The sequence below is a fragment of the Alosa sapidissima genome, chromosome 13 (assembly GCF_018492685.1).
Source record: "Alosa sapidissima isolate fAloSap1 chromosome 13, fAloSap1.pri, whole genome shotgun sequence".
NCBI classification, from domain to species: Eukaryota; Metazoa; Chordata; class Actinopteri; order Clupeiformes; family Clupeidae; genus Alosa; species Alosa sapidissima.
Window position 1 is genome coordinate 12,960,285 of NC_055969.1, and position 17,302 is coordinate 12,977,586.

The 17,302-nt window shown below is 42.6% G+C and overlaps 1 protein-coding gene across 1 annotated transcript in view; it reads right to left on the reverse strand.

Annotated features, from left to right (window-relative positions):
• Positions 1-239: 239 nt before the first annotated feature.
• Positions 240-17,302, reverse strand: part of auh (AU RNA binding protein/enoyl-CoA hydratase) — a 29,301-nt gene continuing 12,238 nt past the window's right edge. Inside the window, exons 7-10 of the mRNA XM_042059946.1 lie at positions 3,849-4,036; positions 3,061-3,111; positions 759-806; positions 240-486 (exon numbers count right to left, since the gene is read on the reverse strand). Of these exons, the coding sequence (XP_041915880.1) occupies positions 409-486; positions 759-806; positions 3,061-3,111; positions 3,849-4,036 (365 nt within the window). The 3' untranslated portion in view covers positions 240-408. The remainder of the gene's footprint in view (positions 487-758; positions 807-3,060; positions 3,112-3,848; positions 4,037-17,302) is intronic.

Sequence of the window (17,302 nt, forward strand, 5' to 3'; positions counted from 1 at the left end):
ATTTCGAAATGGGACACCCCCACCCATGTCTTGCACCATTTTAAGGCCAAAACTGCATTAAACACAATACGTGACAAATGGTTTTTAAAGTGCCACATTTGAATTTTTGGGAAAGAGTTAGGCCTCTAACTATCTAAAAGTTAGTAGGCAGGATTGCCCTTGCCTGAATCATTCAGGCTGAATTACAACCCCCCCCCCAACCCTCAACAATGCCACACCGTCACCTTGACTCCCCCCCCCCCCCCCCCCCACCTCCTCTGGGAGAAGGAAACTGTGGTCTGGCTGCTCCATCACATCTGGCTGAAGGTACTAGCAAACGTTGTCGCCATGACAATAGTGGTGATGGAGAGATACACAGACGCTCGCTGGAGAGGGAAAGGGGCTTTGACTGCCTCCGGTCGGTTCCGCTCACTCTCCCTTGAAGCGTGGGGGCCTCTTCTCCTTGAAGGCGGCCAGGCCCTCGAGACGGTCTTTCGTCGGAATAACCTTGGAAACAACAGAGACCAGTTAACAAATCCCATTCTATCTTTAGTTTGGGCTCATGCATGCGTGTCCACCCTCCTCCAATCTCTCACTCGCTCGCTCACATACACAAAAAAATGACTGCAATCTGATGACTAAACCTTTACAGCGACAGCCTGACCTGCCTTGTTTTCCTCTACGTGTGGGCAATGTGTGTTACTGTGTGCACCAGGCTTAAACAAAACTGATTCTGCTAGAATTATCCCTGGTGTGTTCATAAGGCTTTCCAGGCTTACCTGGGCATAGCAAGCTTCTTCAATAGCTAGACCTGTCTTCAGGTCCACCTGCAAATGAAACGGATTATAGAATTAGACATTTCTCTCATTTGAAATGCCACGAACAATTCTTCCAGGAGGTTCAAATGCGCTGCTCATTCGCGGGTTCATATATTCAGATTAGCATCACTGTTCAGCAATAAACCCAGTAGGGCATCTTCACTGAAAATATTTAAATCAGGCTAGAGGGCCATCTTCAATTACACTTAATCAACTCATACAAATTGGCTTTCGGACACAGTCAAACACTAGATTAATTAACTGTGGGCGGCAGAGTTCCTGAAGGTGCTATTGTGCTGGAGGAAATTAGTGGCTTGTGTAGCCAAAGGTTGCTTTTTGAAAAGCTGGAATGGGGCCACATAAACATCACATCAGGCGAAAGAAAAACAATGGATGCAATTCAAACACGTGAACAGAAGAAGGCATTATTAACCTTTACATACGGTAGATTCCTATTTGGGTCAAATGTTTATTTTTGTTTTTATATATATTTTTTTGGGCTTTTTATGCCTTTAATTTGATAGGACAGTGGAGAATGACAGGAAGTGAGTGGGAGAGAGAGTCGGGGTGGGATCCGGAAAGGACCACGGGGCGGGAATTGAACCCGGGTCGCCAGCGTACGGTGCAGGTGCTCCAGCCAGTTGCGCCACAGCCTATTTGGGTCAAATGGTTTAATAGGGAAAAATGCCCTTAAAGCTAACAGCTTAAATTGAACAAAGCACCATTTTAAATTGAACATATGAACTGCTTTTCGTTGTCTTTACTGCATTTCGTTGTCTCTGTACTTGTACTCTGCACAATGATAATAAAGTTGAAACTAATCTAATATAATCTAATAAACAAATTCATGCATCTCACAGATGAACATGCTTCCACTGGTTTTATGCGTTTTTGCATTCTTTTTTATAGCCTAACCTGCATTACAACAATAGAAATCAAGTAAAGCTAATTAAGCTAAGTGAAGCTAATTAAGTTAAAAAGTCTGTTTTAGTCTATGACTACAAGACATCAACCCTGTCATCACCATCATGGCGTCTCCAGGAACACTGTGAATGCTCACTTACTCACCTACTAAAAAAAAACAAAAAACTAAAAACACCACCAGACTTACAAACCTTCACCATGACAACAACTCTGAAAGACCTACTTTAATAGGTTACCTTGGCATTTTCCTGTGCCAGAAATATCTCGGTGGCATACATGGCACAGCGCGCGTGCGCGCACACACACACACACACACACACACACACACACACACACACACACACACACAGAATGAAATACAATAAAAAAGATATATAACCTTGTTTCAACCACTTGTCTTTTATAAAAGGTAATACAGAACAAGTCCAATTTTGACCATCTCAGCCACAAAATGGATGTACTAAAAAAAAAAGGCAGACTAGATGAAGCAATGAGGCAAGATATCTGTGTACAAAGCATAGAAGGGATAGTAATGGTGGTGGGTAAAGCGAAGGCGTGTATAAACAATCAAATACCTTGCATTGATTTATTGATGAAGTACATTTTGTTTTTTTCTGTGGCGCACTGTTTATTATGCTTCCAATTAGACCTGATCAGATATTGTGGAGCTACGTTAACCAGTTCGTATAAATAACATTTTGAAAGGATTGCTCATGTCTTTTTTGAAAAAAAAAAAAAAAATGTTTATGCTAAATGTACCAAAAGACTGGGAAACACTGTCAATGGAGTTTCTGGGAGAAGATGACTAGACTAATTCATACTTCCTGTTAGTAACAGTGAGGTTGAGAGCAGGACAGGGAGGAAAGGGGAGAGAGAGAAAACCTGTTGCAAAGTCACCAGTAAGGTTGTGCCATATCATATTGCATACCGTATACCTTGATCATTCTTGTATTGCCAATATTGTTGCATGTTTTTGCATAGCTTTGTGCCTCCATACAGAAAAAGGTGCCTATGTGCCAGCCCAGCCTTAGTAACCAGACTCGACCCTCCTCTGTGCCTACGTACCAGCCTAGCCTTAGTTACCAGACTCGACCCTCCTCTGAGTTTATCTAAATGGTTGTGCCACACAGCTCTGGGCCTGCTGCTTTTGACAGCACAGATCAGCATAGAACATCATGCCTTACAAGAAGCCATTAAATACTGAGGCAGACATCACCTACTACATAATAGCCTTTTGTAGCTGGCCAGTTTAGAGTTCAGTCCTTTGTATGGCCACTAAATGAAGTCAATTAATCAAGAGTACAAGGTACACAGTGCCACAGTGAATGAAGTTTCCTACCTCAATCCCCTGGTTGATTGCCAGCTTTGCCATCCTGATTGCAATAGGTCCCTAAAAACAAACAAAACTACTGACACCAATTCAGCAGAAATGTACAGCGGTTATTCACATATTAGTCATATTCACTGGAAAGTACAACATACATCTCAGATGTCCTGAGAAAGGACGTTGGCTGATAAGGTACCATTAGTGTTGTCTCAGCATATGGGAATACTTTGCATAGTACTATTTCTACATCATAACACTGACCCAATCCTAACATGCTTTCAAATGAGCAAATGTCAGCAAACTGTTATTCGTTTGCCTCCAACTTTGACATTGGATTAAGGGTTACAGAGTTTGAATGAAACAATTTCAAGCAATTGATTTACACAAAACATTGAAATTATGAAGTTCAAAATAATTCCTCTTCAAGGAATACTCCTCTATATACATACTTTAAATAAGCTCCCAATACCTACATATGCTTAACCTATACATGAAGTTAATACATTGGTTAGCTATACTATGATGGCATGCCATTGAATACATACATTGGTTAGTTATACTATGATGGTATGCTGTTAAATACATACATTGGTTAGCAATACTTGTAAGACAGGAGTGTGATGTGTGTGACATGCGTTAAGTATGTGTATGAGTAAAAAACTGAGTGAATTTTCCACCATCATGTATGAAGTCCATGAAGGCCCTTTATCTTGGAGAAACGCAGTTTCATTCAGCATGTGCACTACACTTTATTGTAGATCGTCTGATTGACCACAAAGTTCACTTTGACGTTGACTAACCTGTGGGTTGAATTCGCGGGCCAGTTCCAGGGCCCTGTGGTAGGCTGCGTCCCCACTTTTGTTCTGCTCCACGGAGTGGCTGACCAGCCCCAGCTTGCAGGCCTCCGTGCCGTCAACTACCCGCGCTGCGAAAATCAGCTCCTTGGCCAGGGCCACACCGATGGCCCTCGGGAGTCTCTGGGTGCCCCCTGATGAGAGGAGAGGAGAGGGGAGGAGAGGAGAGGGGAGGAGAGGAGAGGAGAGGAGAGGGGAGTGGGAAAGGGTAAGGTTGGGGCAGCAGGGGCCAGGTGATGGGGGGGGGGGCAGGGAGGAACAAGGTGAGGAGAGGGAGAGGATGACAGGGGTGAATGAGCTGATCTTCCATGTCCTGCATTTAACTGCCATAAGTGTTATGTGCCTCACATTTCTGTGGCCCATGGCCTTGGAATCTGTGGAGGTCAGTCAGTGCACTATCCAAAGGATACTAAACCTATGAGTGTGTCAGCGAGTTTCACTCATGGCACAGCACGGTTTCATGACATCATGGAATAGTGTCTACAAAGGAATCGTTTGCTTCACTGAATTATGGGAGTTTATTTGGAAGATCAGGGTCAGCTATTGTACGTCTGTACTTTCCCTACGTTCTTTCGGATGACAAATTCCAGTGTAGGAGAGTAAAAGTTTTTATCTCTGACTATCATCATGACCTGAGTGCTATTCTTCAGTACCATTCATTTTACTTCACATTGTTTAATCTGACAACATATGCTATTTGGAAGCATATGCTATCAGCGTTAGGGTGGCATCTGTGTCTCTGATATGCGTGATAATTAACACATTTTCATGACCATCAGTTCCAGACACATAAACACTTGGCACAGTTGGCTTTGGATTGAGTAACTAAATGATAAGAAACCAGAAGACGGTATTGCAGGACCTTTGTTTAACACTTCCTCTTGAACCCTATTCACCCTCCTCCTCCTCCTCCTCCTCCTCCTCCTCCCACACACACACACACACACACACAAACACACTAGTGTCTGGTGGTTAGTCCCCATTACTCATGGTCAGGGTGACCTGGCGATCTTGCCTTGCCGGCCTCCATATGGGCCCTCTGCATCCTCAGGCATGATGGGCAGGATGGGATGCCTGAGCTGGCCCACGTCAGATGGGGAGCAGAGGAAAAGCTCCATCATTCTGATTCAGAGCGGTGTGTGGGGGGGGGGGCACACACACAAACATGTTGAGCTCTCCCACAAGATTGCTTCAGCTAACCTCTTGAGATGGTCGGAGAGTAAGTCAATGTCGTAAGTAAGCCAGTGAGTCATAAGTGTGGGTTACAGATGTTTGATGCTTGCTGGACTGAGCAATCTGCAATCAAAGTATTGTACAGTATGCTCTCATACTAGAGGTCTGCACTCCCGCGGTAGACCCGCGGGCCCCGACGCAAAAGAGTGCGGCGCGGGACAACTTTTGAAAGCTCTTTGCGGGAGCGGGCGGGATGAGAGAGGTGCGTTCGCGGGTGCGGGACAAATCGATGATTCACTGCACTCCCGCAAATTAAATATGTGGGTAAAATTAAATATGGAAATGATTAAAGTAGCCTAGTGTTCATAACTATAGTTCAGCTGGATGTTCTGTTAGGCAGCATTAAAAAACGGGGTTTAAGCATAACTGACGGATAGCAGGCCTATAGCCTATTGTCGTTTACGTGGGTTCAATTTGTTCCTGCTGCTCATTGTCAAAACTCGAAATCGAAAGCATGACAGAGGAAGAGGGCACCAGACTAGGCCTACTTCAGTTGTTAGCCTACATTCAGAACCAAGAAACTTTTATCTGGAGTCTTTCTCAGGTGTGTGTGCTCCTTTCGTGAGACAGAAAGAAAATCTGAATAGGCTATCCCTCCTGCATGCGGGCTTTAGCGGGCGGGAGCGGGACATCACGTTACAGATGCGGGCGGGAGCGGGACTAAAAATGACACATTAATGCGGGAGCGGGATAGAATATTGCGGGAGCCGGCGGGTGCGGGAAAAATCAGTCCCGCGCAGACCTCTCTCTCATACTGTACCAGTGGAAGGTCTCTTCCATTTAATTAAAGCTGGGAACAGACCTCCCAATTGTTAAACCCGATTTTAAAAGGATAGATCGTCCGTGACAGTCGTGGGAAGTCTGAGGGAGTCCAATGGTAGTCACGGCTGGAATCGTCATGTGTGTTTATGTGACTAATTGAATCTGGATCAACAATGGAAAGAATCGCAAAGGATTCAATCTAACATGTTTGATATTTTCTTGACTGGTCTGTGGTTGCCATGGTTGCAATTAGGAAATGAAAGAGCCAACAACTCAATCGTTAAGTCTGAGCTCATAACTAACTCCCAATCTTACCACACTCCATCTGGAGGTTCGGTCTACTCGCGTTCTTATCGTGTGTGACTGGAAAAAAAACAAGTCTGTTCCCAGCTTAAATTGTGTTTATTCATACAAAACCATTATATTAGAATAGAATAGAATGCCTCATTGCATGTACAATTAAATTGGAGATACTCTAGTAAGGTGTTACTCTAAAAAGGTGCCATGTGTAGGATTTTTTTGTTGTTGAAAATATTAAAAAATGAATCAGAAATAGCAATATAATGTGAGAAAATAACTGTTTTGACATAATTGTCAAAAATATCCAGAAGCTCTGTGTTGCCCAAATATCCACTACAATTGGAATGCTAACCAGCTAGCCTTGCCTATGCTTGGGATTGTAGGCCTACTCTCACATGTACCACAATGCATCCCAAGAGGTGCTGTACTGAACACATACAAATTAATAGAAAAGTGCCATGGCAGACATAATGGGGTATTAAAGACGATTCAACCCCTATAGAACCTCACACGTAGCCCTTGCACTGACATGGTCTTAAAGTGCTTTACAGAGCACTCAAGGCCTTAATCGCCAAAGCAAGCACACAGGCAACATTCAGTGGAACTTCTGATGGTCTAGATCCGGTGTCACCTAAGGCCTGCCTTCAGCAGAGAGGACTTCACCAGTTAACGCCCGAACTATGGGTTGACGTTGCACTATGATATCATGTCCACTGAGACTTTACTTGAGTGTGGTGCGTCATTAAAGCAGAACAGCTGAGAGTTATGGGGACGTGACAAGCCTCCTCATGTCTTGCTCGACACCTGTCGAAGAGATGTCTTCGTTTGCATGACGAGCTGTACACCTGTGGGACTTGAGAGCAAACAAGCTGCTGAGTCACGCAATTCCCGCTCCTGGTCTTGTCAGAGAATGTGGATGACTTACGTCAGACAGGCTAATACACAAGTGGTCTGATGATCCATTAGTACAGTCATTTCAATTTAATTAGCCGCATGATGGTGCTTTATGCAAATAATAAAAAAAAAGGTCAAAACCTCTCTTGATCGCACTCATGTATTCACCACAGTGTCCAACTACCAAATGAATCAGAATCAGATCGGAAAGAAGAATAAAGAAAAAATATATATGTATAAACCTACAGAGAATGACTTTGTTCTATGAATGCCTAATGTGAGGAATTCACAAATCAACACTGTCATGAGGAGACTGCCACAATCACCAGGTACAGCAATTATTTACTGAAATGCTGCAACACCATCTTAATGAGCTGCACAGTACTGTCAGGTGTTCAAGAATAGGCTTGGATGAAGCATGACAGCTCAAAAACATTGTGTGAATTGAGCAACTGTGCTGATATCACTACCTGACAGTGTGTCAACAAATACTGGGGGAAAAACGTTTCTCGTGCACGCGCGGTTTCTCAATAGGCCACAGCAATTAAATGATGCGTTGTGACCAGACAACTTACCGTGCCCTCATTATTATTATTTTTTTATTCATTAGACCAAAACTAGAAAGTACATGAAAAACAGAATCTCTTTAGTAACTTCTGTCCACAATGACTCACAGGGTAATCTTTCTTCCATTCTCTCCGTTTGTGAGTTTTAGATAAATAAACAAAGGAGTTGTCTACACACAGACAAGTTCTCTGTTCGCTCAGGCTTAAAAGGCTTTGAAACGGCTGGTTTGTAGAGTGAGGGGAAAGTCCTGCTTTATATTTCTCAATCATTTCAGCAGAAATTCTGCAGGACCAGATAAGGTTGACTAAAGTGACCTCCACCAGGTCCATAATCACTGATTCTAGTGATCTTGTTTGATTCTGAGGAAGATGCTATGTGTCAAAATGTTAATCATTTGCACCTATTAACCTATGTGAAACCGACAATTTACCATAGGCAAAACAAGAGACACTGTCTACCAGGAGTGTCTGCTGCCAGACAATACTGAAAAACATAACCATGATGTTAGGATAAAAAACCTGTGTGTGTGTGTGTGTGTGTGTGTGTGTGTGTGTGTGTGTGTGTGTATGGCTAGATATATGCGTCATTTAAATAAACACGGCAATATTTCTATCTGAATTAGGGCTTTGTTTAGTCCTGAGGGGTTGTAAATGACAAAGAAAAAAAAAGAGGAATAACTACTTGTGGTAGATCAACTATCTAACACAGATTGTTACCAGGGCAGTTCAAGTACAGAGTTATATTTAATGTGCAGCAGCCAATCTGAATCTGTCGTATCCTAAGTAACACACACACACACACACACACACAGACACACACACACACACACACAGTTTGTACTTCATGCAAGGGTCTTGCTGTTTCTTTCCTTATAGCTGTTGAACAGAGTCCATTAGACAAGAAAAAAAATACAATACAAGTAATGATTACCTTCAGTGCAACAGTAATAGTGTAACCCTGTGCAAAGCTGTTGAAAGAAAATTCTTTAAAAAAATGTAAAAAAAAATGTTCTCAATTATTTTAGTAGTCACTTTTTGGATGGGCTGTTTATCTTAATCACATGCTCATTCAAATCTCTGACTGAGTACTGGTGCATAGTCAACCATCAGAACCATTAAAGCAGAGAAAAGAGGAAACACAAACAAACAAAAGAGCAGAGAGTCAGATGATGGCAATGGCTGCAAAGTCACGTCAGTCAACATCAGCAAAAAACAAATTCAAAAGCCATGCATGGCATAGTGTAAATGTATCCACATACATTTGGTAAGGGGAGGGGGGGGGGGGGGGTGCAGACATGAAGAAAAGGGTGACAAAAAGGAGGAATAGGCCCTTACTCCATTTCTCATTTATGGTCATTAGTTCTTTCTGTTCCCCTTATGGTCAACGCATACCAAACATGAATGACGAAAGCTTTGTGTATGCCAATTACCAACTGCTAAAGCCAAAGACACTCTAGAGGTTTTTGGTTTGCAACTAAGCACAGACACAGGAGCGGATAAATTTACCAATGCAATATTTGACTTGCGACATCACTTTCACATGAAACACAATCAGCCCTAAATGTTTCAACGCAGTTGCAACACACAACGAATTACCCAAGTGCTTTGATGGAAAAAAGGTGTTTACAGATGGTGTAAGGCAGAAACAGTTGCAGAAAGGGGGCCGATGTAGCAACTCTACACTCTTCTCTGATTGGCCTGTTGACAGCTTCAACTCGACTCACTCTTGTCTTCAGAGTCCAGTAGCAAATGAATAATATAAGCTCCAAATCTAGGGCACCGAGTCTCTGGCTGGCTATTAAGATTATTCAGGTTAATAGCAACAGCAGAATCAACACTCCTTCTGCTTTTCATTCGCTCCCTTCACATGGCACACTACGCAATCACGGACATCTGACTGCTTTATGAGGGCAACAAGTCATGAGGCTGCACTGTCGGAAGTCTGTTACTGAACTTCAGTGTCCACCATAAAAAAAAAAGAAAAGATGTCCCCGCAGACGCCTGTGGCCTGTGTGCTGACGTTCTTGTGTAATACTGGGTAACATGTTTTCTTATGAGAATCTTACAAGATTTTGCAAGAAATTCTAAGAAATTGTTGCATCAGATTTTTTTTGCTGAGAAGAAGAAAAAGATGGCATGATGACAGAGACAGACAGACACAGATAGAAAGTGAGAAGAGGGAAAGAAAGAAGGGAGAGAGAGAGAGCGCGAGATAGAAAGAGAGAGAAAGAAAGAGAGATTGGGTGCATAATTCAGCCAGTTGTTAAAGTGGGACAAAAAAAGGCTGAATACTCTCTGTTGTACCCACTCTGAATTCCCTAGAAGTCCCACCACACCCCACCCCACCCAACCCAACCCCACACTGAAGTGCTGGGGCCTGGGATCATATTTACAAAACCACTGAGGCAAGCGTGACCCGCTCGCTTTGCCTTCCCAGAAAAGTTCAAGGCAACAGCAGCAGCAGCGGTAGTGGAGCACACGCCCCGTGTGTGTGAGGCTGCACAAACATGTCCGAGCAGAGGGCCAGCTCAGAGAAAGTGGAGCTCCGGGAAAAAACAGAATGCAGAATCGCACAGTCTCGACCCCTCAGGGCAAACAGGCGTCAATCAGACAAACGGAGTGACATGATGTGGGTGAGGGAGAAAATTGAGACATATGATGATGATTTATGCAGAACTCAGAGGGAAGGAATTCACTGTTTAGGATTTATGCAAGGAGGCCTTCTCTTACCTCTGGTTGAGTAAAAACTGCACATTTTTTAGGCTAACTGTAAACACTACACTAGGTAAACTCAGCCCAATCTGCCAGCGATTTTATTTCGCCCTGCAGCTCATGCTGGAAACCTCCAAATTTTTCTATCCTACTTCCGCTACAAATCTGTGGAGACCAATCAATATTAGATTGCCAATAAAAGATTGAGCTTGGTCTGGTGATCACCTCAGGTGTACAAACGTATTCTAGGGCAAAAAGCCCCTATGTTTTCGCACACACACAGACAACACACACACACACACACACACACACACACAGACAGACACAGACACACACACAAGCATGTTACACACACCCACCCAATGAGCAGAGGTACAGATGGACACCTTTTGTTTGCACGCCTGTGTGAAACAGTGCAGGCAGAACCCTGCCCATGTCCTGCTTGAATGCTACCATGCTGGATCAGGTTTCTGCATCACACCTCCCAGGCTATGAGCATGAGCGACGTGTCTCACTCACACCCACAGTGTTCACATGGAGCTCAAATAGGCCTTGGCGCAGCGAGAGACACCGATTCCTAAGGGGGACATGTCCATTTACTCTCATTTGCAGCGCGGCTGTATAAATAGGAGTACAGTACAACCACACTGCAGCCGAGCCGGTTACCTTGGCAAACTAGGCCACACAGGCATCCGCTGCACATGGCCTAGAAGGTTGTGTCCCTCTTGCGACATGTAGCCTATAGTTCAGAGCTTAGCAGCGTGGCACCTAGCTCCTCCAAAGTCCACCATTACACTACCGTTCAGTGCACAGATATGTATGATGGAGAAGGAAATAACTCAGGCCACAACCGCTACAAGAGTTAGACTGGTCTGATACAGAGGCTTTTGTAGTTTCCTGGGACTCTGGGAATTGTTGAGGAGGGTTTTAACCACAAAAATAGTAGTAATACGAAAAACAAATCAAACATCTTAAAGATGTGCAGTTCTCAGAAAAGGTTAAAGGGTCCTGTTTTTCAAACCCATCCACTAAACTAACAAACTAAATGTCAACCTTCACTGTACTCTTCAGGACTGATCTGGTCAACCAGCCAAAGGTTGAGATGTAGAACTCAACGTCCACAGCTTGATGTCCAGCTCCATAACACGGCACATGTTTCACCCGGCACGTTTGCCCTCCGGGGAAGCGCAGGACATAAATAGCCTTAATGCATTAAGACGCCGAGGAAAACTGAGATCGGCTTGTTGTTTGTGCGGCAGAGTTTGGCCCACTTTTCCGCCGGGCGCACGAGTAAGTGAGCGAACGAGTGAGGGAGAGAGAGAGAGAGAACGAATGAGTGAGCGAGCGAGGCGGTCTGCTGCCGTTTACAGCTCTAATTTCCAGTGCTCATCACCAGGCAACGAGGCCGGCCTGTGCCGAGAGGCCGTATCCAGGGGCAGTTTTGTTTGACCTGCACGAGTTTGCAACGGGTTTTCTTGCCTTTCATTCTCTATCGATGTCATTTGCTCACCCCATTTTTCCAGATTTTGTTTCACAAAATGACTAATCTTATCCTCACTTCTACAGACATAGAGATTTTTGACAAGTAATGTTAATTAATTGATAAGCATAATGCAAAATAAGCGATTGCATAAATAAACCCTTACACACACACACCCCACCCTATCCCTTAAAGTGACTGACTTAAATCAGCAGTCAGCAGTCCAGACAATTAGTGATAGGAGTCTCAAAATTAGTTAAGTGGAGATCGCCTGAGTGCAGTGAATATTTATAGTATATAACAGAACTGGAAGGTCCAGTCACTGGTCAATCGGTATTCCTGGCTACAATTCCAAAGAATTTTAAGGCTAAAAGTAGCTCCTAAGTGGCGAATTTAGGAGCAACTCCTAAAAATAATGGGCGTGTCACACCTAACTTTAGGAATCATAATTTTTTTCACTAAAAGTAATTCACGAAGCATTTTAGACCTAAAAGTAGCACCTAAGTCTGGGACAGCTTAAAATAAGTCAAGAGGACTCCTAACTCACTAAGACCTATTCACAAACAGCTTTTTGTGGCATTTCACGTTGCGATGTTTTGAAATGGGTATGCGGCAACAGGAGCTTCCAATCGCGAGGGAACAATTTTGCATTGTAGGCATAAAAGGGATGCTACTGTATAACGCCACCAACAACAACCAAAACTACTCATTGTCAACATGTAACGTTTCATTGTGAATCAAATTAAAATGTTCTCCTCTTTGCAAACGTAGGCATATGGTGACAGATTAATTTAATAATGTTGCAAAGATAGCCTAGCCTACTGCATCAATCCGTATGTTTCATTAGGCTACTAGGCTATTTGTTTTGCCTTACTCTTTATTCATTTAGGCTAGGCCTTTTTATTCAGTTATTTATTATCTTCCGTCCTTCGCACTACTTGTGTAGCGCACGCATTCTCAGACCTGTCACTCATCATCGTAAGGGAGGTGTTTGGAATCATTCCCGCGTTACAATCATCAGCCAATCAAGGTGGTCACTTCAGTCAAGCTTGTGCATGAGTAATGACGTCATCCATAGCAACGAAGACTCACTCTTAGTTTAGGAGTTCTCATTTTTCCTTACTAAGAGTAGGTCTGAAAGGCTTTGTGAATAACTTTTAAGAGAAAACTCCTAGCTAAAATCTTTTAGTGCGATTTAGGAGTACTCCTAGTGGTAAGATAAAAGGCTTTGTGAATACGGCCCCAGGTCACTGAACATCCGCTGGAGTTCAGTGAAATCCATCATAAGGAATGCAAGGAATATGGCAAATGTGTAAATCTGCCTAGAGCAGGCAGTCACCACAAACTGAATGACCGTTCAAGAAGAATACTAGTGGGGGAGGCCACCAAGGCACCTATGACAACGCTGAAAGAGTTAAAAGCTTCAGAAGCTGAGATGGGAGAAACTCTGCATACAACAACTATTTCCTGATTTCTTTACCAGTCGACGCTCTATGGTTGAGTGGTAAAGCTCTTATTAAATCTCGACTAAAGTTTGCCCAAAGACATGTGGGAGACTCGACTCCAAGGTCAAATGGAAGAAGGTTATTCGGTCTGCTGAGACCAAAGCTGATCTTTTTGGCCATCAGACTGGATGTTATGTTTGGCGGACACCACTGCATATCACCACAAACGCACCATCCCTAATGAAGCGTGGTGGTGGCAGCATCATGCTGTGGGAAGGCCTCTCGACAGCAGGCCCTGGAAGGCATGTGAAGATAAAGTTAAAATGTGGAATTAAAGTAAAAATATGGAAATCCTGGAGGACAATCTGATTCAGTCTGCAAGAGAACTACTACTTGGAAGATTCACTCAAAAAGGAAGACAACAAGGTGAGTGTTCTGGAGTGGCCAAGTCAAAGCCCAGACCTCAATCCTTTAGAAAATCTGTGGCTGGACTTGAAAAGGCTGTTCACACCTGATCCCCTTCCAACCAAACAGAGCTTGAGCAGTTTTGGAAAGAAAAATGGAGTAAAATTGCAGTATCCAGATGTGCAAGCCGAATTGAGACCTATTCATGCTTTAACTGCAGCCAAAGGCGCCTTTACTACATGTTAACTTGAAGGGGGTGAATATGTATCCAATTGCATATTTTGCATTATATATTTTTAATTAATTAACATTAACATTTTTTACAGGATTATTGTAAAAAAAGACTAAATGAAATGTATTCCATTTATAAAAGCAGTAAAAAATATCCAAGGGGGGTGAATACTTGTTATAGGCACAGTATATATATATATTTAAATATATTTTAACTAGCAGTTAGCCATCAGTTACTAACTTGAGCTTGTTATCAGTTAGGAGTTTAGAGTGGCTGTTCTGAACAGCTCCACATCTAAAACTTTTACATAGGAACGTTTTCAACCCCTTTTCATTCAAATCCCTGGTTTGACACACACACACACACACACACACACACACTAAGCAGAGGTACAGCTGGACACCAGTATCTTAAAAAGTAATAGACACCTTCACATCTGACTGCTAAAAATGTTGCTACGCCTTCCCTGGTCCAAAATATTTTGGCCTAGTACATCAATAAAGCAACATCTCCACATCTCTCACACCCACAAAAGCATCTAAAGCCCAGTAATGGTTCAAAAACAAATACATTAAGAAAAGCATATGAGAGCGAGACATTCGGTAGCTAATGAAGTATCTGGGCCGGCCAGAGAGCATTATGAGAAGGGAGCGCTAACTGGGTTAGTGGTTCTGCACTGGAGTGACTTGATCAGCCGCAGAAAATATTGAACATAATGACTTTTTGTTTTTTTGAGTAAGGACCATTTTTTCCGTTTGTTTTGTGGTCAGTGTGCTTCCACCGCGCCCATTCAGTGTATGTGTAGACAGTTCTTGCAGTGCAGTGACATTTTCCATGACAGACTAAAGAAGACCAAGCCCAACACAGACAGGGCTGGCTGCGTCAAAGCAAATTAATACACAATCTTGTTCCACCAGATCTTCAAAGGATATCGAGGAAACTCTGAAACACTGCAAAATAGAATCACCTTGACAACCGTGAGCTCAAATGAGGTGAAAACTGTCCATGTCCAAGAAGATCAAAGAGCATGTTTGTGATGACTGTTTGTGATAACTTCTATATGGCTATGCAACACAGTTCACCCTATTCACAAACTCATTATTTTATCAAAACTGCTACAAAATTGTATCTGGGCTTCATTCAGGAGTTCAACATAACTACACTTGCCAATAAGCCTGCATAGGGGATGGGCTGATTTCATGATGCTTACCACATACCTGCATGAAATAAAGTGATGAGCATCTGAACCGTTCACCCAAAGGCAACTTTTTTTTATCTCTTTGCCAAAGATGTAGCTGAATGCCAAATGGTAGCTGTTGCTGCAAGCAATTCTGACACCACCCTTTTTCCAGTAAAATCTCTGTTTTGATAATGTGGCGCTGCAACGTGACACCTCTCTCTAAGAGAAACGCTCTTTGTTAATGTGGCTTGAGTTTTGAATCTAGAATGGAATGCGATTCATATCAATTCCACAGTTGAGGACAAAACTCAATTTTGAAGCCAAGGAATTCATATACTATTTGTGGCTTGTAATGCTAAAAAATGTACTTTATTGGACTACCCCCAGTGATGCCAATGTATGTAGTATGCTCTCCACTGCAGTGTTATCCTTCATAACGGGTTTTATTTAGTCATTGTATTAATACACACATGGGTCAGGATTTTCAGAACACTAATTATCAAACTGTATGTTCTACAAAACTGCTGGGTAGCAGCACAGATGTCAGAGAAAATACCCATTATTTCAAGTACATAATGACAAGCGCTTGACAAGCCAGCCCCGCAAGAAATACTGACTCAGGCATAATATTTTAAATACTCAGCAGCAAATACAACAATGCAAGGGTTTTTAATGGAGTTGTCTTGTCCTCTAACAACCTATGGTTAAACTTGCACTTTTGGTCTAGATATCCAGCTTTGCTCAATCATTATGTAAGGGATAACGGCCGTCGAGGTGTCCTGTTATACGGAATTAATGGACGAGGGCGACACCTCGAAGGCTGTTATCCCGCTTATCACCCGGTTGCCACTATAGGCAATAGTCATGCCTTTAACACGCAAAGGAAACAAGCGGTTCCATTTATAAAGAAGCCGACATGTACAACTTTTTTTTGTCCCTACAGTATAACGGCGATAGCATGGACAGTTAGCTTGTTTACAGTCGATTCCATTGTTGCAAAGCCTGCTTTCAGGCTCAACCATCGTCCTACTATGGTTGTTATAGTTACCATTCATAAGCATTGATATGGAACGGTGATTAAACTTTTTTTTTTACCAGATCTACTTCATAGGTGTCCTGTTATTCAGAATTAATAGCCACCGCACCAGCCAATCAGAAAAGAGTATTTCTTCTCTCTGGGTGATAAACCTCTATACCCCATTTCTCTCTCCATGAATCCCATCACTACACTATGGCCTTTAAAGCATGTGCTACATCAGATGAAAAAAAAATGTAATTCACACACTATCTTCACAGGCCATTTCTGTGTCACATAGGTCACTTAAGAATAAGTAACCAAAATGATGTGTATTTCTGAAGTTAAGTAAACAGCAGGATTTCATAAGAGCTAAAGATATTGCCCATGTACAGTATGTATATGTGTGCTTTGAGGTTAAGTAATTATTATTATTTTTTATTCAACCATATTGTCATTTTTGAGAAGGTTTTTTTGGCGAAAACCTACCGATCAACACAGAAACTTGATCTGACCCTGATCTCTGAGACATGACCAAACAATAAAAAAGAAAATCCATCACAAAGGTCTACAATTTCACATAAACACTAAAAGATTAGGTGAAACTCAAAACTAAGTCTGTGAGAACAAGCAAGTAGTTCTGGTAACATGTTCAGCTGAAATGAAATGTAAAATTGTGCCCTCAGAAACAAGGAGTGGATGCCACCCTGTTGTCACCGTAACAGCATCCATTAAAACCACAAAAACCCACAGAATGTTTCAGCTCTGGTGTCATGCAGCCACAAGATAGTGGGATCAGACAACAAACCTTTCATCAAAACATGTAAAAACTCCTGCTCCATGTTTATTTTCCAACGTCTACATGAGCACCAAGTTTCATGTGCCACGGTGTTTTGGTGTCCCGGTGACCAAAAATTCAGAAAGTTGATGGAAAAAGAAATAATAAACAAAAATAATAATAAAAAACTTTGAAAACTCCTATATGTCCGCCTAGCGCTAGCACTACAATAATAACGTGGGGGACTTAACAAAAATGCTTGCTAATGGCCTTAATTATTTTCCATTAAGGTTGTGAATATCCAATATGAGCAGGTTCTACTCTCCAGGCGCAAAGGAATTGTTGCTCATCTCTCCTGGATAGGGACTCAAAGTTGGGAGACACATGTTGGTGGATCC